Source organism: Panicum hallii, chromosome 2 (assembly GCF_002211085.1).
Source record: "Panicum hallii strain FIL2 chromosome 2, PHallii_v3.1, whole genome shotgun sequence".
In the NCBI taxonomy this organism is placed as follows: domain Eukaryota; kingdom Viridiplantae; phylum Streptophyta; class Magnoliopsida; order Poales; family Poaceae; genus Panicum; species Panicum hallii.
In genome coordinates, this window is record NC_038043.1 from 56,363,283 (window position 1) to 56,388,856 (window position 25,574).

A 25,574-nucleotide genomic window follows, 5' to 3' on the forward strand; every position below is an offset into this window, starting at 1 on the left:
GAAAAAGTCATTACAGTTCCTTCATTGCTGGCTCAAGGTGAGACATTGTCAGAAGTTCCAAGCAATAGAGAACAACAAAATATCAGAGTAACATGTCTTCCAATGGAGCTACTGGAGGAGAAGATGGAGATGATAGTGGCAGGAGTTATTCAACAGAACCAAACCAAAAGAAGAGGCCAATTGGAAGAAAGCAAGCAAAGGAGAGGTTGAAGACTGGAGGTGATGCGGGACCATACAAAGAAGCTATAGAAGAATTGATATTGGACAAGAAAGAGGAGAAGAAACTGAGGGAGGAGGTGAAATTGTGTCTGAATAATGCTGGTTGTCTCCATTGCATTCATGCTTGTTGATATTTTTTGTTTGAAATTTTTTGAATTCGAACTTGAATTATTGTATGTGTGAAATCATGAGTTCGAATAGGGTTCATCACTATGCTTTATAAATAGTTGCACTTGAATTATAGTGGTGTAATATGAAGGATACATAGAGAGTATCTTGAAATAGGTAAGAAAAAAGAAATAGGGGTCCAGAAGCAGGGACCCTTGATAGACTTGAGTGCAATAAACACAGCCTTAGAAAGTAGGGAAAATAGCTACTTAAGAATTAAGAGGTAGGGACCATGAAGGGCTGACTATTGCTGAAGTTGCTGTTACAAGTTGGAGTAATTAAATCTGTAGCGACCGGCAAGCGGCATTTCTAAAGCATGGCTGACCTTTCCTGCCCAAGGAGAAGGCCGAGGAGAAGCTAGCTTAGCACAGCACAAGTACGGCTCCGCGAGGCAGGATTTTCCGAGCCGTCCGGAGTGTTCTCGGGGGCAACAGCCGGGCCGAGCCGGCCATGTCCGCCTTCGTCAGCCGCTTCTCCGCGGCGGCCGCCTCGCAGAGGTTCCCGATCTCGTTTCTCGTCGCGCTAGCTCCTGGAATAATCCTTTGTTTCGCTCGCTCACCTTTGGGTTCTTGATCATGGCCTGGCAATTGCCTTGTTGGTTGATGGAACCGGTGGTTTAATGTGCAGGCTGGCTGGAAAGGTGGCGGTGATCACCGGCGGCGCGAGCGGCATCGGCAAGGCGACGGCCGCCGAGTTCGTCAGGAACGGCGCGAGGGTCGTCCTCGCCGACGTCCAGGACGACCTCGGCCACGCCGCGGCCGCCGAGCTCGGCGCGGACGCCGCAATCTACACCCGCTGCGACGTCACCGACGAGGCGCAGGTCGCCGCTGCCGTAGACCTCGCCGTCGCGCGCCACGGCCGCCTCGACGTCGTCTTCAACAACGCCGGGATCGGCGGCAACCTGGCGCCGGTCCCCGTGGGCGCCCTGGACATGGAGGACTTCGACCGCGTGATGGCGGTCAACGCCCGCGCGGTGGTGGCCGGCGTCAAGCACGCGGCGCGCGTCATGGTGCCCCGCCGCGGCGGCAGCATCATCTGCACGGCCAGCACCGCGGGCGTGGTGGGCGGGGTGGCGACGGCGCCGTACAGCGTGTCCAAGGCCGCCGTGGTCGGGCTGGTGCGCGCCGTGGCGGGGGAACTGGCGCAGTCCGGCGTGCGGGTCAACGCCATCTCGCCCAACTACATCCCGACGCCGCTGGTGATGGGCGCCATGGCCGAGTGGTACCCCGGGATGAGCGTGGAGGAGCGCAAGCGGGTCGTGGAGAGGGACATGAACGAGATGGACGGGCCGGTACTGGAGGTGGAGGACGTGGCGAGGGCGGCGCTGTACCTGGCGTCCGACGAGTCCAAGTACGTGAACGGCCACAACCTCGTCGTCGACGGCGGGTTCACGGTGGGGAAGGCGCCCAACATGCCGAAACCTGCACAGTGAACTCGTTGCCAAGCGATGGCATCATGCATGGCTCCGCTTGTCCCGAATGCATTTCTGTAACAACAACGACGAGTATTTTCCATAAATTTTATGAATGGTATTATCCATAAATTACATGAAAATAATGCTTTTAGTTGAGAAATCAACACCATCAGATCTCAATCTAAAATTCCAGATCTCTTCTTCATCCAGCTCGATCGTGGTGGTGTTTGGTTCTGCTGTTTTGCGCCGTGATCTGTTTACAGAGGTATCCGATAGCGTTTCATTGTGTTTGTTTCGGCTGGGCGGTAATCAGATCACACCGGCCAGTGTAAAGGCCATACCCGCCACCTACCAGCGTCGAGGTGTTTACTTCCGAGAACTAAATTTTAGTACTTGATTACTAATTACTAATTAATTATTAAATATAGACTAATTATAAAACTAATTGCACAGATGGAGATTAATTTGGAAGATGAATTTATTAAGTATAATTAGTCCATGATTTGACAATATGGTACTACAGTAAAAATATACGCTAATAATGAATTAATTAGGCTTAATAGATATGGGGTGTTTATAGCTCACGGAGGTGAAATAGAGGCACTCTACTTCATCCATATAATTAATTTTATAATTATCTATGTTTAGTCATCCTAAATAGCATCTGAAGATTCGATACGACAAAAGTTAAACTTTAGTTCCTAAAACAACCGGTGTATCCGCCGCTCCCGACTGTGACTACGAGATTGGACATTTGGATGGCAACAGCGAGCCAGCCCCACTGGCGACCTCTTATTTGATGCGCCGCCGCTGATGGAGCAGAGCAAGCTGGAAAGTGACGACTCGTTGACGTTACAGAGTTAGAACCAAACAAATCCAATCTTCTGTTATTTTGTAATCGTTGCCGGCGTTTTGCGCGTTACAGATTCCGAACCAAACAACACCGTAATCTTAAGGGCCGTTTCTTGCTGGTCGCCCTCCATGTCAACAACCACGGAGTTGGCGAGAATGAAGGAGTTCTTAACTCGCAAAAGTACATTTTTCGACTACACGCTCGGGATATCGGATAGTTAAATCGGCGAGCTGCACGTACATTACGATGGGGAGAGAGTAGGATATCGTGTTTGTTCAAATATTATCTTGGACATAATGTTTATGCTTGCCCTAACGTCACATAGGGCCTGATAGTAGTGGCAATCGAAGAACGAGCAGCTAATTATGGGATCCCTGGATCTCCTTGCAATGCTGTTGTCAGTTCTCCCCATGCGGTTGCTCTTGGGCGCGTAGTTCTCGCTGAATGGTTAGTGCGAGGTGGCCTCCGGACCGGTTACCCCATCCGGTGGCCACCAAGCTAACATTTTCTACGGGATTTTCGGATTGCCTCGGAATCTTTCCGGTATCCACAATAGGAACAGCAGCAGCAATTTGTGCAAGTTGGGTTTTAATCATTTTATTGAAATTTAATTGGTTTTTAAGAGCTGAAGATAAAGTTTCAATTTTTATATTGATACTTTCCAAAGTTTATCATTGGCCAAAAGTTTTTTTTTCAAAGATTTGTTTATTTTTTCTTGGCCCAAGACAAGATCTTTTAAAGAGGATTGATTTGAATTGAAATTCGAATTATAATTTGAGTTGTGATTGTTACCTCCTCCATGGTATGGTGGGCGTGATTGACCCCACCCTTAGCCTCCGTACAGACAATACCCGTTGTTGGTGCTGTTGTTCATCAAGGCACAGTCTTCACGGGTCTCGGGGCAGGCGTTCCTCGAGTGTCCATCATTTTCACAGACCTCGCATGCGGAGTGTGTGTCTATGGTTTGGATGGGAGCGAATAGTTGCTGCCCCTTCATTCGTCTTCTTTAGTAGGAGGTCCAGCTTTGCGGCGAGCATGTCCGTCTCCTTGACGGTATGTATGCCCTTGGTACGAGGTTGGAGACGTTCTTCGCTCCACCCTTGGTTGGAGACCGTCTTCTCAACCAGCGTAGTTGCTTTGGCAACGGTGAGGTCGAGGAATGCTCTTCCAGCAGCAGCATCGATGTGGGCTCTTGATGTTGGAGTCAGTCTGTTGTAGAAGCTTTGAAGGACGAGCCATTCGTCCATCCCATGATGAGGACAGGCGAGGATATACTCTTGCAGCCTTTCCCAAGCTTCAGGGATTGACTCTATTCTTGTCCGCTGAAAACTCGATATTTTCCGCCATCTCCCAGTTGCCCCCTCCTCTACTCCTACACCAGCCGCCCTCCCGCCGAGGCCACGGGCCGCCGCTGAGGCCGCGCGCCTCCTCCTTCGACCTCGGCTCCTCCCTGCGTCAGCCGCTCGCCCGCCGAGGCCACGCGCCACGCGCCACGTGCCGAGGCGGCGGGACCCGACGCGTGCACCCCCGGCCGACGCCCGCCCAGGCCACGCGCCACGTGCCGAGGCGGCGGGACCCGACGCGTGCACCCCCGGCTGACGCCCGCCCAGGCCACGCGCCGCCACCGAGGCTGCGCCACGTGCCCACGCCCAGGCCGCGCGACACGCCCAGGCCCGACGCATGCACCCCACGCGACGTCTACGTCCCCTGTGTTGTGTGCTGGATTTCCTAAAACCTACGGATACACGGGTGTGCCCGCGGGTATACGGGTATCCGCGGATAGCGGGTACTGACGTCATTTTTTTATCCGTTGCCATCTTCCGTCTGGACGGCCGCACAGCAAGCCACGTTCATGAGCATGCCTTTGCAAACTGCCACCGCTCCAAATTAATCTCCATGCCTTTGCACGAGGATACATACTCCCATCCGTAGTTGGTACTAGACCTTATTCGACACGTACGCACACGCGTACTACACATGCACGATCCGAGAGCGATCAGGATCCGTTGACCTTGGAGCAGGTGCTCCTGATCTGGCCCTGGCTCCCCGTCTTGGGGCTGATGTTCCCCATCTTCACCATCGCTGCCGCGAAGGCGCTGCTGAACGCCGACGAGCTGGACGCGAAGCTCCGGACCGTCCCGTCAGTGCCGCCGCCGTTGAAGAGCTCCTGGTCCGAGTGCAGGAGCCCCCTCTGGGACACCAGGTTGCTGAAGTAGGCGTTGTCGAACGCGGTGGGCGACGTCGCGTCCAGCGGCGCCAGGGTGGCGTCGCCGCTGCCGCTCGCGCGGGGGCAGTTCGCCTGCAGCGACGACGCCAAGGTCGAGTTGATGTTGGTGTCGTTGTAGATGTGGTCGCGGAAGAAGCGGCACTGCGCCTGACCGATCGTGTGCCCCCCGGACAGAGCAACCATGTCGGTGACATTCAAGCCCTTATTCGCGAACGCCTGGGTGAGATTGGCGAGATCGAAGGAAGGTGCAGGCAGGTCGCTCTCTGCATTCGCCTTGCTCGCAGTGGTCGAGTCCCTTCTACCAAGAAGAACCGTCCATGACGGCCCTCCCAGCGCTACGACGGAGTCACGGGCGGCGACGGCGAGGATGTCGGCGCAGGAGACGGTCTGATTGCACACGGCCTCCACCTGCGCCTTGATGTTGTCGATGACAGTGAAGCCTCTCAGAGAATTCCTGTTTGGGATCGCCCCCTGCTCGCCGGTGAAGGTAGCCGTGTCATTCAGCAGCACAGATGCGTCGCAGCCCTGTATATATATGTAGTCAGATTAATTTGGTCGGTCATGTCCGCTGAAACTGAATCTGTCTGCAACAAATTAAACAAGGGTGGACAGGGACTTGCATCGACGAAGCAGTCGTGGAAGTGCAGCCTGAGCAGCGACGCCCCCATGCGCGGCTCGTTATTCACGGCCGACGTGACGGCGCTCTTGATGGTGGCCAGGGCCCTGGGGCACGACGTGTCGTAGAACGTCGACGACAGCTGCGCCGACGCAGCCGAGGCCAGCGCCACCAGCACCACCAGCAGGCTAAGGCAAGAGGCAGATGCCATGACTAGGAAGATTACCCTACAGATCAGAGCTGTAGGGTGCCTAGCTAACTAATAATTGAGAAGCTAGCTCGCCGTGGCCAGCGAAAGAGAGAATCACGTATGCATATTTATAGCTAGCTAGTGTCATCAGCAGTAGTAATTACACTAGAAGCAGACCACTAAGGCTAGAACATCCAAAATCCGATGCCTAACTATTGTTGAGAACTGCAGAGACACCAATGTCGTCGTGCAGTCAGGCACGCACTCGATTTGGGGATGCAAATAATATCGACCGACATGCGGCATATTGCCCATGCGAGGTGCGCATTGATTTGATTAGCAGCGGTGGTTCGCTTTGGGTCACCGTGTTTGACGATTCGTCTTATTAAAAATTTGGTGCAACTACGAAAAATATAAATCATGCTTAAAATGCCTCTAATGAGTAAACAATCTGATGGATAAGTCCTTGCTGCTGGTACTTAGCAGCAGTTAGCATCTTGTAGTCCTTAGCATCTTGGACTGCAGTCATCTTGGACTGTAGGACAGCAGTTAGTGTCCTCTCTAGGACAGCAGTTAGACCAGTGTTAGACTAGCATTATTAGCTTCGTTTGCTGCCCAGCAGCCTGCTGTATATATATGTGGCCACCCCTCCTGTTGGAAGGCATGGCATTGTGAGTGTGAATGAAGAAAAACCCAGAAAACTTCCCCAACTTGAGTGTCATCCTCTCAGCTCAATGAGAGTGAAAATTGAGCTACTAACATCTGGTATCAGAGCCGTACTTTCCTGTAGGTTGGATATCTCTTGCTCCTCCCCCTCCGAAGCCGCTGTAGCAGCGCAGCCACCACCAGCAGCTAGTGCAGCAGCAGCAGCAGCTGCACCAGCCGCTGCAACAGCAGCAGCAGCTCCGGCTGCCTCTTCTCCCCCGTTCCCTTCCCCCTCTCCACGCAGCAGCCCCTTGGAGGCGCGCCATGTCCGACGCACCGTCTCAGCGCTCGGTCACCTCGAGCGCACGGCGCCAGCAAGATGCCGAGCTCGCCGTGGCAGAGGAGCGCAGCCGAGCGACGGCTCAAGCCGCTGCAGCAGCGGCGAGGGCGGCCAGGCTGGCTGCAGTGGAGCTGGCAGCTACCCGGGTGGAGGTGGAAGCAGCGGAGGTGGAGGATGCAGCGCGTGCGGCGGAGGTCGAGGTTGAGACCTTGCGCGGCAGCCTCAGCGGTTCCATCGCCGGCGACACCACCGCCGACGGGGACCTTGAGGGGTTGGCAAGGGAGAGGGCGCGGCAGCGGACCGCGCGGTGGGCAGCAGCCCACCCCCACGGCGGCGGTCCAGGGGGCCGCGCGCCTGGCGGCGGAGGCGGCGCCTCTGGTGGTGGCGCTCCTGGCTGGGGTGCGCGCGGCGGCGCCCCCGGCTACCACGGCCTCCAGGCGGTGGTCAGGGACGTCGGTCCCGGCGGTGGGTGGCCCACTCTCACCAAGACCAACTACGTCGAGTGGGCCGCGGTTATGGAGGTGAAGCTCCAGGTGCGGCATATGTGGGAGGCAGTTCGGTACGGCGATGTCGACTACGATGCGGATCGACGGGCGCTGGATGCTCTCATCACAGCAGCCCCGCCCTGAGATGCAGTTCACGCTTTCCAAGAAGCGAACTGCCAAGGAGGCCTGGGACTCCATCGCTGCGGCACGTATCGGCAGCGACCGCGCCCGCAAGACCACTCTCCAGGCACTTCGCAAGGAGTGGGAGAACCTGGCCTTCAAGCCAGGTGAGGATGTTGATGACTTCGCACTTCGTCTCAACACTCTGCTGCAGAAGGTGGTGCAGTTCGGCGACGACACCTACGACGAGGAGAGAGCCGTCGAGAAGCTCTTCCGCTGCGTCCCCGAGAGGTACAGGCAGACCGCTCGCTCAATCGAGTCTCTGCTGGACCTCTCCACCATGACGATCGAGGAGGCGATAGGTCGCCTCCTCAAGGTCGTCGACAGCGACAAGCCACAGCCTCCCTCGAGAGGCATCTCCATCGGTGGGAAGCTCCACCTCACTCAGGAGCAGTGGGAGGCTCGGCGCGGTGACCGGAGGGGGGGACCCCTCTCCCTCGACTGGTGGCCGCAAGCGCGGCAAGCCGCGAAAGGGACGCGGAGGTGCCCAAGCCGGGGCACGAGGGCGCACCGAGGGTGGCGCCCGCAGAGATGCTCAAGGCGGCGCCGCTGACAGGCCCAAGGCGGCACGAGATGACGCCTGCCACAACTGTGGCAGGCCCGGCCACTGGGCCAGGGATTGCCCGCAGCGGAGGCGTGGGGTCCGAGCCCACGTCGCGGAGGCCCAGCCGGATGACGAGCCGGCACTGTTCCTACTCCACGGGGACATGGGGCCGCATCCGGCAGCACCGCCTGCCACCGCTCTACTCCACCTCGACGAGCCGCGTGCCCGAGTCCTCCTCGGCGACAGGTCTGACGACGACAGGGTCGATGGCTGGTACCTCGACTCCGGCGCCACGCACCACATGACCGGGCGGCGGGAGTTCTTCTCCGACCTGGACGTCGACGTAGGTGGCTCCGTCAGGTTCGGGGACTCCTCCGCTGTGGAGATCAAGGGCTAGGCTCCGTGATCCTCACCGCCAAGTCCGGAGAGCACCGGATGCTCACCGGAGTCTACTACATCCCGGCGCTGCGAAACTCCATCATCAGCCTTGGGCAGCTCGATGAGAGCGGCTCCCGCGTGGTGATCGACAGCGGGGTCCTTCGCATCTGGGACCACCGTGGCCAGCTTCTCGCCAGGGTGGTTCGAGGGAAGAATCGCCTCTACATCCTCCATGTCAGGGTGGCCCAGCCTCTTTGTCTTGCAGCTCACAGGGACGACGAGGCATGGCAGTGGCACGAGCGCTTTGGGCACCTCCACTTTGAGGCCCTGAAGCGGCTCGGCGCCAAGGAGATGGTGCGTGGCCTCCCGTGCCTCAACCACGTGGAGCACCTCTGCGACGTCTGCGTGCTGACGAAGCAGAGGCGGCACTCCTTCCCCCAGCAGGCGAGCTTCCGAGCCAAGGAGCGGCTCGAGCTCGTACACGGGGACTTGTGTGGCCCGGTGACACCGGTCACACCAGGAGGACGGCGCTACTTCCTGCTGCTCGTCGACGATCTCTCCCGCTTCATGTGGGTGATGATCCTCGGCAGCAAGGGAGAGGCTGCGGACGCCATCAGGCGTGCTCAGGCTGCTGCGGAGACGGAGAGCGGCCGCAAGTTGCGCGTGCTGCGCATCGACAACTGCGGTGAGTTCACGGCGGCCGAGTTCACGGTGTACTGCGCGGATGAGGGCATCCAGCGCCACTACTCTGCGCCGTACAGCCCGCAGCAGAATGGCGTCGTCGAGCGGCGCAACCAGACGGTGGTGGGGATGGCCCGGGCCCTCCTCAAGCAGAGGGGCATGCCGGCCGTCTTCTGGGGAGAGGCGGTGGTGACGGCCGTCTACATCCTCAACCGCTCGCCCACCAAGGCACTTGACGGCATGACGCCGTATGAGGCTTGGCATGGGCGTAAGCCGGCGGTCTCCCACCTGCGGGTCTTCGGTTGCCTCGCGTTCGCCAAGGAGCTTGGCCCCATCGGCAAGCTTGACGACAGGAGCACTCCGGGAGTGTTCATCGGCTACGCGGAGGGTTCGAAAGCCTATCGCATTCTCGACCCGGAGACACAGCATGTGCGCACGGTGCGCGACGTTGTGTTCGATGAAGGGCGAGGATGGGCGTGGGACAAGGCGGTGGACGACGGCTCGGCTCCGACGTACGACGACTTCACCGTCGAGTACGTCCACTTCGAGGGAGCTGGGGGAGTAGACAGCTCTTCTTCGCCGAGCGTGCCTACCCCAGTCCCCGAGCCTCCACCGACGCTGGCGCCCGCCACACCGGTGGCACCACGCCCTTCAGCTACGACTCCGGCTGCGCCGAGTTCCTCGGCTGCACCACCACAGCCGGCGACGCCGCGATCTCCAGTACCGATAGCCACTCCTCCGGGCCCGTCTACTTCGACACCTGCTCGTGCTGAGCACAGTCCGGTGGAGTTCGCTACTCCGCTCTCTCACGACGAGGAGCGCGTCGACGCGTACCATGACGGCGAGCCGTTGCGGTATCGTACGATGGAGGACCTTCTCGGTGATCAGCCGGTGCCGGGACTGGTGCCTCACGACCTGGAGGCACAGTTGCACCTCGCATGCGACGACGGCGAGCCTCGGTCTTTCGCAGAGGCCGAGGGACACGCAGCATGGCGTGCCGCGATGCAGTCGGAGATGGACGCGATTGAGAAGAACCGCACTTGGGAGCTTGCTGATCTCCCTCGCGGTCACCGCGCGATCACCCTTAAGTGGGTGTTCAAGCTGAAGAGGGATGAGGCCGGCACCGTCGTCAAGCACAAAGCCCGCCTGGTGGCACGAGGTTTCGTGCAGCAGGAGGGCGTCGACTTCGACGATGCCTTCGCTCCCGTAGCACGGATGGAGTCCGTGCGACTCCTCCTTGCGCTAGCTGCCCAGGAGGGCTGGCGTGTCCATCACATGGACGTCAAGTCGGCGTTTCTCAACGGCGACTTGAAGGAGGAGGTCTACGTGCACCAGCCGCCGGGGTTTGCGATCCCTGGCAAGGAGGGTAAGGCGCTACGTCTGCACAAGGCCCTCTATGGCTTGCGGCAGGCCCCGAGGGCGTGGAACGCCAAGCTGGATTCCACGCTCAAGGGGATGGGCTTCGAGCAAAGCCCGCACGAGGCGGCCATCTACCGGCGGGGCAAAGGAGGCAATGCCCTGCTGGTGGGTGTCTACGTCGATGACTTGGTGATCACCGGCACCAAGACTGCAGAGGTGGCGGCGTTCAAGGAGGAGATGAAGGCCACCTTCCAGATGAGCGACCTGAGGCCTCTCTCCTTCTACCTAAGGATCGAGGTGCACCAGGACGACTCCGGGATCACACTTCGACAGACCGCCTACGCCAAGCGCGTCGTCGAGCTCGCTGGGCTCATTGACTGCAACCCAGCTCTTACTCCGATGGAGGAAAGGCTGAAGCTGAGCCGTGACAGCACGGCGGAGGAGGTAGACGCTACTCAGTATCGGCGTCTTGTGGGGAGCCTCCGCTACCTCGCCCACACACGGCCGGACTTGGCGTTCTCCGTCGGCTACGTCAGTCGGTTCATGCAGCGACCGACGACGGAGCACCAGCAGGCCGTGAAGAGGATCATTCGCTATGTTGCGGGGACTCTCGACCATGGTCTCCACTACCCGAGGTGCCCTGGAGCGGCACACTTCGTCGGGTACAGCGACAGCGACCACGCCGGCGACATCGACACCAGCAAGAGCACGAGCGGGATCCTCTTCCTCCTTGGCAAGTGCCTCGTTAGCTGGTAGTCGGTCAAGCAGCAGGTGGTGGCCTTGTCCAGCTGCGAGGCCAAGTATATAGCGGCCTCCACCGCGTCGACTCAGGCGCTCTGGCTCGCTCGACTGCTTGGTGATCTACTCGGCAGAGACACTGGAGCAGTGGAGCTCAGGGTGGACAGCAAGTCCGCTCTGGCCTTGGCGAAGAACCCCATTTTCCACGAACGGAGCAAGCACATCCGGGTGAGGTATCACTTCATCCGAGGTTGCTTGGAGGAAGGAAGCATCAAGGCGAGCTACATCAACACCAAGGATCAGCTTGCGGATCTGCTCACCAAGCTCCTTGGGAGGATCAAGTTCCTTGAGCTTTGCTCCAGGACTGGGATGGTCCAATCTTCCTACAAGATGGTCCAATCTTCCCACAAGACGACGCACAAGACTTAGGGGGAGAATGATGGATAAGTCCTTGCTGCTGGTATTTGTGGTCCTTAGCAGCAGTTAGCATCTTGTAGTCCTTAGCATCTTGGACTGCAGGCATCTTGGACTGTAGGACAGCAGTTAGTGTCCTCTCTAGGACAGCAGTTAGACCAGTGTTAGACTAGCATTATTAGCTTCGTTTGCTGCCCAGCAGCCTGCTGTATATATATGTGGCCACCCCTCCCGTTGGAAGGCATGGCATTGTGAGTGTGAATGAAGAAAAATCCAGAAAACTTCCCCAACTTGAGTGTCATCCTCTCAGCTCAATGAGAGTGAAAATTGAGCTACTAACACAATCCATCATAAAAGGATGTTATATACATGCTTTTTAATTAAAAAAATAAGATGAACTGTCAGATTAGCATCATGTTCAGAAACTCGATGGTGGGCTGGTGGCAAACCTTTAGAAACAAAGAAAGTAATCCGATATTTATAACGCAACCCTGCATTATTGGTTCCTACCGGGGAGAATATTCCGACCAATTGCATATAGTTAATATTTGCGGCATATCTATATTATTTGTCACTCTTTTGCTAGAGCTCTGTGCCGGAGACCTTTTATTTCTTTCTTTTTCAGGCCGAAGACTTGGAGCGCAACACTGGAGGCTTGGCAGTGGAATAGTCTAAGTATATTTTTATTGTTGTGGTCATCAAAGACATTGCTGCGCTGCGCAGACATAGTTAGTTGAGGGAAACCAGGACATCTTTGCTCAACCCCTTTTTCTTTCACTTTCTGCACTCAATAATAGGCTGACGTAGAGTTCATCAGCTCGACAGATTTACAATACAAGGACTGTCATTGTAAGTTTACACAATCCTGGATATGTCTCTGTCAGTTAACACAGGTGGGTTCCACGTGTCATTGAGACACTAATAGTAAATAAGGGGTTGCAATTTTCAGCAGTGCTAGCTGTGTCCTTTTCTAGGGCGTCATTTTCGTTTGCTTGCTAAACACCAACCACCAGAGCATTCTCTATCATGCTTCATCTTTTTGTGTGGAAAATTCGTACTAGCGGACGAGACAGGATAAAGAGTCTGACGATGCGCAAAGAGGTCAGCATTCGTCCAAGACGATTCCATCTTGCCCTGACCGGTGTGCAGTCATTTCCCACTTGTGAAGACTCCTGACAAGATTAGCTAGCCGATGTTAACGAGTTTACTTCTTTTGAACTTCCCTGTCAGCTCCAGCTGGCAGCTGCCCTGAGCCTAACTGATAGCCTTTTTTTTTCCTTTTTGAATAAGATGGCTTCAGATTGTAGGCTATGGGATACGGATCGAGATCATCAACTATTTATTTGCCCAAACAGCATGTAGCTTAACACAGTTTATACATGTTGGCGCCGGTTAGTGAAGAATGAAATAAAAGGCATGAATGAAATAGATTAAATTATTTGTTTGAATTACAGGAGAAATTGGTCTGTGTTATTATTTTGTAGTACAAGAAAATGCAAGAAAAGTATTTATTTATTTTGAAAAGAACTTTCACTATAACTTTTTCTAAAAAAAACTTTACAGAATACAAAAAGGTTTTAGAATTTTTTGAATAGGTTCTTGCAAAAAATTTTGCTTGAAAAACTTATTCCCAAAAGTTGTTTGGAAACAGAATGGAAAATAAAAGGAGACTGAGGGTTAGTTCTGCCAATATTTATTTACGTGTGTTATTTTTAAAATAAAATTTAAAAAGGGTTAAAAATAAAAAAAAACAACTCCACAATAGTTGTTGTAGCGGGATTCGCCACCGGCCCACCCAACCACCGTCGAATCCCCTATTACGGGATCGATCACCGTCAAATCTGCAACAGTGTTGCGGCATGTGTCTTCTGTTGCCTCGTGCGCTCCAGTGGGATCTACCTTGACTGCCCCTTTTTTCTCGATACGTAAAAGAGCTGCGCGTCATTGTACTAAGAAGACCTTGACCGCCACTCCACGCTCTGCCTTGACGTTCCCATAGGGAATCACACACACACACACACATTATAGTACACGAAGCGCAAGAGGTGGAGTCGTGCAATCTCATGATGAACATTGGAGCACCATAGAACACTAGGCAAAGTGGTATATATACTTAACTAATCTCTCAATGCCTTTGCATGAGAAATTGTTACATATGTAGAGATGCACGGCTGTCTCCATTCCATACACTTCATGGAACATGGTGGTGGTGCACGCACGACCTTATTCGCATATGCGGGTATATGCTCGTAGCAACGTATTGGCATATGTATACGCTTGGTGCCACCAAAGTTCGGCTTATTAGGAGTTTACCCTCCAGCAGTTGCGCCTGATCTGGCCCTGGGTCCCGGTCAGCGGCTGGAGGTTCCCCATCGTCACCATGGCCGTCGCGAAGGCGCTGGTGAAGGCGGCTGCGTTGGACGCGAAGTTCCGGACAATGCTGTCGGTGCTGCCGTTGTTGAAGAGCTCCTGGTCGGAGTGCAGGAGCCCCCTCTGGGACAGCAGGTTGCTGTAGTAGGCGTTGTCGAAGGTGTTGGGCGTCGTGACGTCCAGCGGCGCCAGGTTGTTGTCGGTGCTGGTGGACTGTGCCGCCGGGCAGCTGGTCCTGAGCGACGCGGCGAAGGTGGAGTTGATGTTGGCTTCGCCGAGATGGTCCCGGAAGGTCGTGCACCGCGCCTGTCCGATAGTGTGAGCGCCTGATCCAAAGGTGCGCTCAGTAGATGTCAGTTTCAATTATTCGGACCAAATCAAAAGGAGCTAGTGTCCTGATCTGATCTCCTGGCTGCCAGGCACTGCCATCAAAGATTAACATGTGCTACATCTACTACTGATCGATAAGAAGAACACGGAGTAATTGAAGTATTCTAGGGCATGTAATGCACCGTACGTACCTGAGAGAGCAACCATGTCTGTTACGCTGAGGTTCTTGTTCCCAAACGAACTAATAAGTTGATCGAGGTTAAATGAAGGAGGTGGGAGGTCGCTATTTGCCCCGGTCGCGTTTGAATTGGTAGAGTCCCTTCTTCCCAGTGGAACGGTCCATGAAGGCCCGCCGAGCTGCATATATATACAGGGATAGATTTTGATTAAACCAACAGCTAGCTAGCAACATATCGAGTAGAGGAGCATCATCAGGCAATCGGCCAATGAGATGTAGCTAGCTCACCGCGACGACGGAATCGCGGGCGGCGACGGTGAGGATGTCGGCGCAGGAGACGGTCTGCGGGCACAAAGCCTCCAGCTGCGCCTTGATGTTGTCGATGACGCCGAAGCCCCTCAGCGATCCAGCGTTCGGAATCGCGTTCTGCTCCCCGCCGTTCGTGTCATTCAGCAGAACGGACGCGTCGCAGCCCTGCAGGATTGGAGTATCTATTTAAGGTTTTATTACATACAAATTTCTTATTTAACTTGTTGCGTGATTGTATTTATATGTAGAGAGAGCTAGTACTGCCAACGTATAAAAAGCTTCAATTTGGATGATCGATCGACTGTTGAATTAGAGAAGAACTAACTGAAAAAGGATGGGAAGACAGTAAGGGTTATGCATGCTTTGTGATCGACATCGACTTGCCTGGACAAAGCAGTCGTGGAAGTGCAGCCTGAGCAGGGACGCCCCCATGCGAGCCTCCTGCGCCACCGCCGCGTTCACCGCCGTCCTGATGGTGGACAGCGCGTTGGGGCACGACGTGTCGTAGAAGGTCGACGACAGCTGCGCCGACGCTCCCGAGGCCAGCGCCGCCGCCGCCACCACCACCACCAAGCTAATAAGGAAATTATTAGAAGCAGAGGCCATGGCTATTGCTCTCTATTGCCAGCTAGCTAGCTGCTATTATATTGCTCGTTGCCGGCTGTGCAGGTCTGCAAAGGGAATGGTGCCCTCCATGCATACTTATAGGCCCCCACTGATGCCTGCACGTCACTAGGGATCAGAAAACATCCAAGACGGGTGCCCAGCTAGTCCAGGTTTAGTCTCTGAATGCCAGCAACCATTTTCGTCATGCAGTGCAGCCAGCCACTCGATCCGGCCGCATACAGTATTGACCACCAACTTGCATGCATGCGATACATTTGGCATAACACAAGACATGTTAGGCTGAATTAATTGTTCATGAGTGCAGTTTTTGTATATGCAAGTGTCCCATGGATCCAATAATGCAAGAGAGACGCCACGGATGTCCAATTCCAAATAATTACATCGATACACACCACCAGCACCAAACTCTCTCTCGAACTCGTCATGTACATGCATGGCTGATCAGGGAATAGTATGCGAACCCGTGGCAAGGCATTTTTTTCAGCGTGAAGATGATGTTCACATATATATGATTTGTCCCTTTGGATACGAACAGGCAGCTAGCTAGCTCGCAATACAACACAACGGTTGGTACCAAGTGCTGGCCGGTCAAGGAAGACGGGCGGCACGTGTCATGCATGAGCAGTAAAGACGCAAGTGAGTATCTAATAGTATTTTTAAAGTCAGCTAATTAATTACGATGGTATGCCACTCTATTTTATTTCTCCTCTGAAATTATTTAAGTAGAATGTCATTCTAGTTTATTCTATCAACTATTTTGGGTCGACCCGTGACCAGTGATGGAGCCAGAATTTTAGAGTTGGGTATTCCCGCTTTCCAAGCAATTTTTTTTTTAAAACCAACAAACAGAAGAGCTACCTATTATATTGATAAATAAGAAGTTGAGCCCACTAACAATAGAAGAAACACCAAAACATCCAACCAACCCGTATGTTGGTGAATCCAAAGAATGTACACCGTTGATGAAAGTTGGATTATTCATCCATATCTAATATAGAGTGACACGGACATGAGAACGGATGTCGATCGTGGTGACGGGTTTAGTATTGTGCGTGCAAGATCTAGAGCTAGAGGAGAAAGATTGCGATGCTATGATCGGCAAACAAAGGAAAAGCAACGGAATTAGGGATCAAAGGATCTGTTTTATTTGATTGATGCCATGTGAAAGCAAATGCTAATGTGCAGCTGTATTCATCATCAAAAGAACATGTACATACATGTACCGGAGGCCGTAGGCCAGATTATCGTGAGCCATAGCAGATCACGTCCTGAGTAATAGCCAGGAGTATATGGTTTGAGCTAGTGGACGAATGGGTAGTAAACCAACATGCTAACAGTCATAAGCACCTATGCCTCTCTTCTCCTACAAAGGGGAGAGTGTGTTGGCGTTGAGATGAGACGCCGAGCTGCTGATTTACTTAGAAAATATTTTTTCACCTCGTATGGAATATATATACATATATATAGCTTCTATATACATAAGACATTAACAGATTTGCCAGGTATTCCTGGGAATATAGCTGGCTCCATCCTTGCCGATGACCGATGACCCAAAATATATATAGCTTGTATCCCTGATAAGCAGTATGTCTTGCAGATAATAATACACTGCACGTTATGCATTGATCCGGAACATGCACGTTGTGTGTCAATAGAAGCACGTAGCAGTCATCTTATTTAAGTATTGATAAACAAGTGCAAACGGAAGCATTTAGATTAGATACGCCGTGGACAACAGTTTATCCGAAATACCGTTAGTTAGTTCCACCAGAAAAATCATGTTTCTCAACGGATTTTCTTCTTGAATAATTCGAAATGAGATATATACTAGTTCAATTTGTGTAGTAGGAATTCAGAAACACAAGCATGCTATTTTTTGTAATTATAGATAGTCCTTCAGTATAAAACGGGTAGGAATTTGGAAACATATATATGGAGTATATAAGAAAAGGAATAACACCAATATATATAATACTGATCTACAGGCTCATCAATCGTTTAGTGATGACAGTATCAATCGTTTAGTGATGACTAGTATAAGCTGCAGTTATGCTAGGACGACACACGTCGTTCTCATCTAGCTAGCGAGACGTTGACGCAGGTCCACATGGGTACCAGCCGACGACACAACTTGGACGAAAGGATTGGACTGGCTAGGCACAAAGGTCAACAGTTGTCCAAGAAAATTCCACCTTTGTCTGACCCCGTGCAGCCACTCTGGCAACACGAGAGCGTTGTCAGTTAGTTGGCATCGAGTGAATAGACGACGTTGACGCCCTGATTTTTTTTTCATTTTAACGTACCTTACTTGTTCACCCTAATGCACACCTAGTAGATACAACCAAACGTGCAGCTTTGTCAAGCTAGAGGTAGCACAGTTTACCAAGTTCTAAATAGGAGAGAACTCCATTCTGACTCAGCTGAGTAGTAATAATGGAGTCATGAGATGATCGGAGACGTGATAGCTAATTTAACTTGTGTATACAGGACTTGCATAGATAAGTTTTAACAGGCTTATTTTGGTTGGTTAACTCTCAACTCTCAAATAGCCACATTTTAATTGACGTGATACAGTGCTCCGTCCTGTAAAAAATTAATTATTCACCGTATTTGAGATACAACTCTGACCATACCATTATTTTCTAGTAGAATAGTATATTTGTAAAATCAAACTAAGTATTTGTGAGATTATGGAAGCACTTTCAAGGCAAATCCATGCAGTGGTTTTTATGTTTCCTAATGAAATGCTTTAGAAGTTATTGACGGTCAAAATTTTATAAGTTCGACTATTGGTTCTTTAGCTAAAACATAAGTACAGTATTTCTTATCATAGTGAGTACATTAAACTAGCACTAGCCTATCAACCATACTCCCGCACGGGCTAATTAGAATTAACATAAAAATAAGACTTATAGCTAATAATTATAATTATCTATCTCACGTCCTCTTTCATCTATTAAATAATCTAACACATACTCTACAATACATATTTATCATTATCTAGTTGCAATAGATTTTATTTTGCATCACACCTCCACGTGTGTTTGATATATATTTAATTGAACCATTTGTTCGTGAGTTGGCATTATTATCTCTTCCATCTTACATGAATACATGGTGACACATATCGTCGGTAGTATTTTTATATAAATAATATATTTATAATGATAGAAATAGTAATTTAGAATTTTATATTGGTGCACTTTAATATTTTATTATAATTACACAATTTAGATTCAGATTTTGGTGTTAGTTTAACTTTTAATAATAACATAACTGGATAATTTATATGCAAATTTAGGAATTTATTTGTATTATTTTTATAATAATATAGGGGGATAATTCACATGGATATTAGGGGGTTACTTTAGAATTTTTTTATAATGACAGAGGTGGATAATTTGGATATATATTTGAGGGTTACTTAATGGCAAGATGGCCAATGACTATTATAATTAGAATTGTTGGATTGATGGCCGGATGTTTATGATTTTTGCGAGAATTTTTAGGATATATTTATTTTTTTATAGAGTGCCACTTAGAATTCTAAATGGCTTCATGTGGAGGATTCAAAAGGAGCCTCCAATTGTAGTAAGATATATTGGTATTTCAGATGGGTACGTGGTGCTAATAACTTTTTTTTATGTTTTTTTAAGGTCCGGGACCGGGAATGGAGACTGCAGGCGCTAGGTACATGGTCGGGGCATAAGCTCTCACTAGAGATACAAAGCAGGGAAGTGACTGGAGAAGAAAGGACGCCCCAGCACGAAGGCATCTCTGTGGCTACTTACTGGCTAGACGACGTCAAGCATGGGTAACTGTTTGGTTAAACTGGGGGAAATTTAAGCAGAGAGAAGTGTACCATTAAGCAAGGGGAATCCTCCATGCCTTTGCATGGAAATACATGGACATCTTTTGTTTGAGCTGATGCATGGCACTTTTGCAGCATCTCACGGTCACACCTCCTCGTTCATGTAGTACACTTGTAAAATATACTAAGATGGTGGCCTAGCTAGCCTTATTAGCATGAAAACGCTTTAATTTGTATACTATGGTGACAATTCTTAGTTCACTTTGGAGCAGGTGAGCCTGATCTGTCCTTGGGATCCGGTCAGCGGGCTGAGGTTGGCCATCTTCACCATGGCCGCGGCGAAGGCGCTGCTGAAGGCCGCCTTGTTGGAGGCGAAGTTCCTGACAGTGTTGTCCGTGCTGCCACCGTTGAAGAGCTCCTGGTCGGAGTGCAGGAGCCCCTTCTGGCTTAGCAGGTTGGAGTAGTAGGCGTTGTCGAACGCGTACGGCGTCGACGTGTCGAGCGGCGCCAGGTTGCTGTCGCCGGAGCCGGTCGGCCGGGGGCAGTTGGCCTTGAGCGAGCTCGCGAACCCCGGGTTGATGTTGGTGTCGTTGTAGATGTGGTCCCTGAAGTTGAGGCACTGCGCCTGCCCGATCGTGTGCGCCCCTGCATCGATCCGTGCAAGACCTTAAGTTAATTTGTTCATGCATGGCACTTGAAGTAGGGGGGCTAGCTATCCTGAAAGAGCGCCGTACCGGAAAGGGCAACCATGTCGGTTACGGTGAAACCCTTGTTGCCGAAGGAGCCGATGAGGTCGCTGAGGTTGAAGAAGGGAGGCGGCAGGTCGTTGTTTGCCAGGGTCTGGCTCGCGGTTGTGGAGTCCCTCCGCCCCAGGGGAACCGTCCATGAGGGCCCTCCCAACTGCACGAGAAAAGGAATGAATCGTGTTTGCATGAGACGAGGGGTCCATGAATTGGAGGCGGCTGGTGACAGGGGCGAAGACAGCCGAAGAAAAGAACGGGATCTTTTCTATCGCACGCTGGGGTCTTTGCTTATAAAAAACAGTAACAAACAGTGATTTCCACTGATTTTTAACAAATTTATCGGGGTCTGCTGACCCCAATGACTAAACGTAGCTTCGCCACTGGCTGGTGGCCGCGAAGCCGAAGTAGCCGGCCTTACCGCGACGACGGAGTCGCGGGCGGCGACGGCGAGGATGTCGGCGCAGGAGACGGTCTGCTTGCAGATGGCCTCCACCTGCGCCTTGATGTTGGCGATGACGTCGAAGCCCCTCAGAGATCTCACGTTGGGCAACGCCCCCTGCTCGCCGGTGAAGCTGCCGGGGATGTCGGCCAGCAGTACGGACGCGTCGCACCCCTGATGTGATTGATCACACGCATAGAAATTGGAGTACTCTGTTAGAACAGAGTAGAATTTGACAATTCCAATTGTGTGACTTGAAGTCAAATTAGAATGTCCCCATGCTAGCTAACTGAGTGTCGGTCAGAACGTTGGAACTAAACTGTCACATCAGGGACTGTAAAGAAGACAATAAGGACTTGCCTGGACAAAGCAGTCATGGAAGTGCAGCCTGAGCAAGGAGGCTCCCATGCGGTTCTCCTTGTTCACGGCGGCCGTCACGGCGCTCTTGATGGTGGACAGCGCGTTGGGGCACGACGTGTCGTAGAACGTCGGCGAGAGCTGCGCCGCCGCCGCTGCGGCCATGCAGAGTAGCAGCAAGACTACTACTGGAACCGAAGATGCCATGGCGAGCAGAGCACTGAGAGCCGCAGAGGATCAAAGGCACTCAGCTGTTGAGATGCTTGTGGAATGCTGTGCTATGAGCTGCATTGCATGCAGATATATATAGCCACGACCACGAGCAGGGTTACTGATCACAGGCACACTCGCCGTGCCTCATTTTCTCCTCTCAACCTCTGGGTCGCCAACTTGTCATGCTGCATTATTTTCTGCCGACTATTTCTTGCATGAATGCATGGAACTAGCCAAATCGACAATGGCAAGTTGGTGGGAACTGGGAAGGAGTAGTGGACTAGTGGTGCATGTACATGTAACATGTACAATGTACATTCATCGCTAGAATTTGTCAGCTGAACATGGCTATCTCTGTCAGCTGCTCTAGTCTCTGTGTCTGCATGGAAGCCTGAATATACAGGTGCTAACGGAGAATGGCCATATATCATTGATTATTCTTGCAGTTTCCATGGTTCCTGGCAAGATATGAGCCTCAGAATTTGCGCAAAAACTATGCCACTTGCATGTAGATACGTGGTATTAGCATACTTTAATATTCGGCTTGGAAAACAGAACACAAGTTGACCGGGCCAATGCCCATGCTGGTAAGCAATCAGCATTCAGCTAGGAGATTTTGATTTTATCTTTCTTCATCAAAGTGTTTTGAAATTTTTTGGCTGATGGCCCATCTAGCACCTTATCATGCAAGCATTACTCCTCCAACCGCCTGATGTAGTGATGTATCACTCGCACTGTTGAAAATATCATATATCATTCGATCAGAAGGATAAGGATCAAAGAGCTTCCAGTCCGATGCAAGACGTTTCTGGTCAACAAGCTATCTAGCCCTGCTACATGGCCTATAAATGCACAGTGAGCAAGGAAAAGTCTTATTAGCCCTTGCACTTGTGCGAACACGTGGGGCTCAAGTGCTTCACAGATAGGATGCCACTATGTCAGCACCCAGCAGCCATGCTGAAACTTTGTCTTGTCTTGAAATTCAGAGCATGAAATTTGCCTCGTCTATAGTTAACAATGGCACGCACGACCGCGACATGCATGCGCGCAAGTGGATCGGTAATTCGGTACGCACATTGCTAATTGCAGGATGTGATGTAACGCAATTCTCTGCAGATTGCACTGACCATTTGTTTATGCTTCTTTTTCTGACCAAGTGTTCCGAACTGTCAGCTCATAGTCATCAGTACTTTTTCGTCAAGCGACACTACTGCTAATTGGCCTACATCAGTAGACTCTAGAAAACTACATCTTTTGATTGATTATGACATTATTTGTAGAGTTTAAGTTTATTTTTTACTGCTAATTTCTTGACTGTATATATAGCTCTTACTTAAAGTAAACTGATGATGAAGAGCAAAGAAATGACTGTTTGATTATGATCGTACTAGAATGTAGCCATCAGTCAGTTGAGCAGAGATGTGTGCCAGGCACAAGACATGCTTGCTATCCTTGTCATTGTCTCAATCATGCTTCAATGCGGCGCAACATGCAGTGGATCCTTCCTCCCTGCTTCCGTATAAGGGCACGGCGAGCTGGTCTGAATAAGCATGACGAGAAGGTCAACATTTGTGGCCGTCTTTCGTTGAAGAAACCATTCGTAGCCAAAGCTGCTCGCTCTAGGAACAGTACGTAGTGGTTTGTTCAGGCTGAAAAAAAAATCTGTAGTAGCTCCGTTTGGCCCTTAATAATTTCTCACATGAACATCATTTCATTGGTAGAATGAATTAAACTGGCACCATGACATTTTGAAACTGCAACACTGTAACATGATTGGGCAATAGAACTATGGGTCCCACAAGCATTTGCATGAGGGCCACTCCCACTCACAAGTTTCAGACAGAGTACATGATATGGGTAGGCTACAAGCCACTTTCTCAGTCGTCGTTTCACCAATTTACGAAAGGGCTGTTCCGATCCTGCGCATGGACCATCAGTACAAGCAGAAGCACTACCACAAGTGACATGTGTGGCCGAACGACCGGCCTTATTACACTGCTCCCACATGCGTGGTCACTGTCGGATGGGAGCTCCAGCATGGGTGTGTCCTAGTTTACCCTGGAGCAGGCGAGCCTGATCTGGCCCTGCGACCCGGTGAGCGGGCTGATGTTCCCCATCCTGATCATGGCCGCGCCAAAGTCCCTGTTGAACCGTGTCGGGGTGGACGCGTAGGTGCGCACCAGGCCGTCCGTGGCGCCGCCGTTGAACAGCTGCTGGTCCGAGTGCAGGAGCCCGCTCCGCGCCAGCAGGTTGGTGTAGTAGGCGTTGTCGAACACGGTGGCCGTCGTGGTGTCCAGCGGCGCCAGGTTGCCGTCGCCGTTGCCGGCCGCCGCGGGGCAGTTGGCCCGGCGCAGCGTCGCGAAGGCCGGGTTCACGTTGGTGTCGTTGTAGATGTGACCCCGGAAATTCAGGCACTGCGCCAGCCCAATCGTGTGCGCTCCTGAATGCGCACGTAGTTGGTTGAGTTCAGAGTCAGTGACCTGATCGACCTGCAGGTGCCGTCATGCCTCTAGGCATTATATTGTAAAGAAAGTTCGGGGACGATGAATAAACCTGAGAGGGCAACCAGGTCGGTTCTGCTAAGGCCCTTCCTGGCGAAAGCCGCGGTGAGATTGGCGAGATCCAAGGTCGGAGCCGGCAGGTCGCTGTTGGCCAGAGATAAGCTCGCCGTCGTCGAGTCCCTCCTCCCGAGAAGAACCCTCCATGAAGGCCCTCCTAACTGCAAGCACACGTACAGTAAAGCTGATCTGTTAACTCCGGGATGTTGATGACGCGTACTGAAATTGTGGACGTCGTGTGCGTCTTACCGCGACGACGGAGTCGCGGGCGGCGACGGCGAGGATGTCGGCGCAGGAGACGGTACGTGGGCACACGGCCTCCACTTGCGCCTTGATGTTGTCGACCACGGTGAAGCCTCGGATCGATCCCACGTTGGGGAACGCAGTCTGCTCGCCGGTGAAGGTGGCCGTGTCGTTCAGCAACACCGACGCGTCACAGCCCTGCAGATACATGCCCAGCATGCAACTATTACTAACGAGGCATTAGAGTCTTCACAAGAAGCCTTCACCTGAAGCTACTTAGGATCCTAAATAGACACTTAAAAAGTAGAGAAAGTTTAGAAATTCTCAGAAACATCCGGCCATCAATCCGGCAACTATAATTGTAATAGTCATTGGATATATTATCTTTCCTAATAAATTACCCACCTCTACCATTATGAAAATAAACTAAAGTAACCACCTAAACATGTATTTAAATTATCCACCTCTGCTATTATAAAAATAAACTAAAGTAACCCCCAATCTTCGTGTAAATTACCCACCTATACCATTATAAAAATAATGCAAATAAGCCCCTAAATTTGCATATAAATTATCCAATTATATTATTATTAAAAGTTAAAGTAACCCTCAAAACTGAATCTAAATTATATAATTATAACAATATATTAAGGTGCCCCAATATAGAATTCTAAATTACTATTTCTATCATTATTAATATATTATTAATATTATTTTTATATAAAAATACTACTCACGATATGTGTCATCATGCATTCATGTATGATGGAAGAGATAAGAATACCAATTCATAAATAAATTGTTCAATTAAATATATATCAAACACATATGGAGGTGTAATGCAAAATAAAATCTATTGCAACTAGATAATGATAAATATGTATTTTAGAGTATGTGTTAGAATATTTAATGGATGAACGAAGGCATAAGATAGATAATTATAATTATTAGCTACAATATTTAATTTTATATTAATTCTAATTAGCCCGTGCGGGAGCACAGGTTGATAGGCTAGTTATATATAAGTAGTTCATACAGAATTAGTACTGCCAGTATTTTTTTAAATAATGGGGAAACACGTGCGGCCTCCGCATCATGCAATTAGTAGAAGTTCATTTGGTAATAAGTTCAAGCGTATACAAGAGAGTCAAATTAAGTCTTAGACTTAAGTTTCCAAGAGTCAAAAAGTTCATTGTGTTTGGGCGACTAAACCAGCAGTACCGCTAGAAGTAGTCATGTAAATCTGACAGTTCCTACTACTAGTCTACTACTAGCTAGTCGGAGAACAGAATTAGAAGTAGCTAAAATATAAACATGCAGCGTTCTAGCCAGTGGTCACGTCAAAGCAGATTGTTACTACTAACTATATACTCTAGGGTCGTTAACTAAAAGTAGATAGCTAGATGAGATAGAGTTAGGCTTGAGTGGGACTTGCTTGGACAAAGCAGTCATGGAAGTGGAGCCTGAGCAGGGAAGCCCCCATGCGAGGCTCCCGTGCCACCGCGGCCGTCACGGCGGCCTTGATGGTGGCCAGGGCGCGGGGGCACGACCTAGAGTAGAATGTCGGCGACAGTTGCGCCGAGGCCGACGCCGCTAGGCACAGGATCACCAGGACTGACAGGGAGGAGGCCATGACTAGCTGCAGCTAGCACCACTCTATGCAGCAGCTACTACACCGCACTACAATCCTTTATTAGTTTCCAAGTTCAAGTGTTTGCGATCAATGGCCTGCACAGCATGCATTGCATATCGTCTATATATATAGTAGCTTGTATGTAGTATGCTTGGTTAACTTTGCGCCCGTGACAATCTGTTGGTAACATGTCATAGATACTACTGTTTGCTAGCGCCTAGCGGCGGTGTGATGCCGCTGCATGCATGTTTGTTCGTTCGTTTGTTTGTTTGTGAAACGAAATGCCGCTGCATGTTTGTTGGCGATCAGTTT

The 25,574-nt window shown here is 51.1% G+C and overlaps 5 protein-coding genes across 5 annotated transcripts; 1 reads left to right on the forward strand and 4 right to left on the reverse strand.

Moving 5' to 3' along the window:
* The first annotated feature begins 557 nt into the window (after positions 1 to 557).
* On the forward strand, positions 558 to 1,957 carry LOC112881652 (momilactone A synthase-like). Its single transcript, XM_025946442.1, has 2 exons — positions 558 to 884; positions 1,015 to 1,957. The coding sequence occupies exons 1-2, from the start codon at positions 838 to 840 to the stop codon at positions 1,817 to 1,819; spliced, it is 852 nt and encodes a 283-aa protein (XP_025802227.1). The 5' UTR covers positions 558 to 837; the 3' UTR covers positions 1,820 to 1,957.
* A 2,560-nt stretch (positions 1,958 to 4,517) lies between these two features.
* On the reverse strand, positions 4,518 to 5,773 carry LOC112881480 (peroxidase 2-like). Its single transcript, XM_025946184.1, has 2 exons — positions 5,502 to 5,773; positions 4,518 to 5,406 (listed from the first exon to the last, which is right to left on the reverse strand). The coding sequence occupies exons 1-2, from the start codon at positions 5,706 to 5,708 to the stop codon at positions 4,651 to 4,653; spliced, it is 963 nt and encodes a 320-aa protein (XP_025801969.1). The 5' UTR covers positions 5,709 to 5,773; the 3' UTR covers positions 4,518 to 4,650.
* A 7,739-nt stretch (positions 5,774 to 13,512) lies between these two features.
* On the reverse strand, positions 13,513 to 15,324 carry LOC112883432 (peroxidase 2-like). The gene is made up of 4 exons (XM_025948728.1): positions 15,023 to 15,324; positions 14,618 to 14,803; positions 14,343 to 14,508; positions 13,513 to 14,147 (listed from the first exon to the last, which is right to left on the reverse strand). The coding sequence occupies exons 1-4, from the start codon at positions 15,242 to 15,244 to the stop codon at positions 13,753 to 13,755; spliced, it is 969 nt and encodes a 322-aa protein (XP_025804513.1). The 5' UTR covers positions 15,245 to 15,324; the 3' UTR covers positions 13,513 to 13,752.
* Positions 15,325 to 19,101: 3,777 nt separating this feature from the next.
* Positions 19,102 to 20,908, reverse strand: LOC112883433 (peroxidase 2-like). Its single transcript, XM_025948730.1, has 4 exons — positions 20,619 to 20,908; positions 20,238 to 20,432; positions 19,811 to 19,976; positions 19,102 to 19,721 (listed from the first exon to the last, which is right to left on the reverse strand). The coding sequence occupies exons 1-4, from the start codon at positions 20,820 to 20,822 to the stop codon at positions 19,330 to 19,332; spliced, it is 957 nt and encodes a 318-aa protein (XP_025804515.1). The 5' UTR covers positions 20,823 to 20,908; the 3' UTR covers positions 19,102 to 19,329.
* Positions 20,909 to 22,551: 1,643 nt separating this feature from the next.
* On the reverse strand, positions 22,552 to 25,348 carry LOC112883434 (peroxidase 70). Its single transcript, XM_025948731.1, has 4 exons — positions 25,065 to 25,348; positions 23,636 to 23,827; positions 23,382 to 23,547; positions 22,552 to 23,268 (listed from the first exon to the last, which is right to left on the reverse strand). Exons 1-4 carry the CDS (start codon positions 25,260 to 25,262, stop codon positions 22,877 to 22,879), a joined length of 948 nt encoding a protein of 315 aa, XP_025804516.1. The 5' UTR covers positions 25,263 to 25,348; the 3' UTR covers positions 22,552 to 22,876.
* Between the last annotated feature and the right edge of the window lie 226 nt (positions 25,349 to 25,574).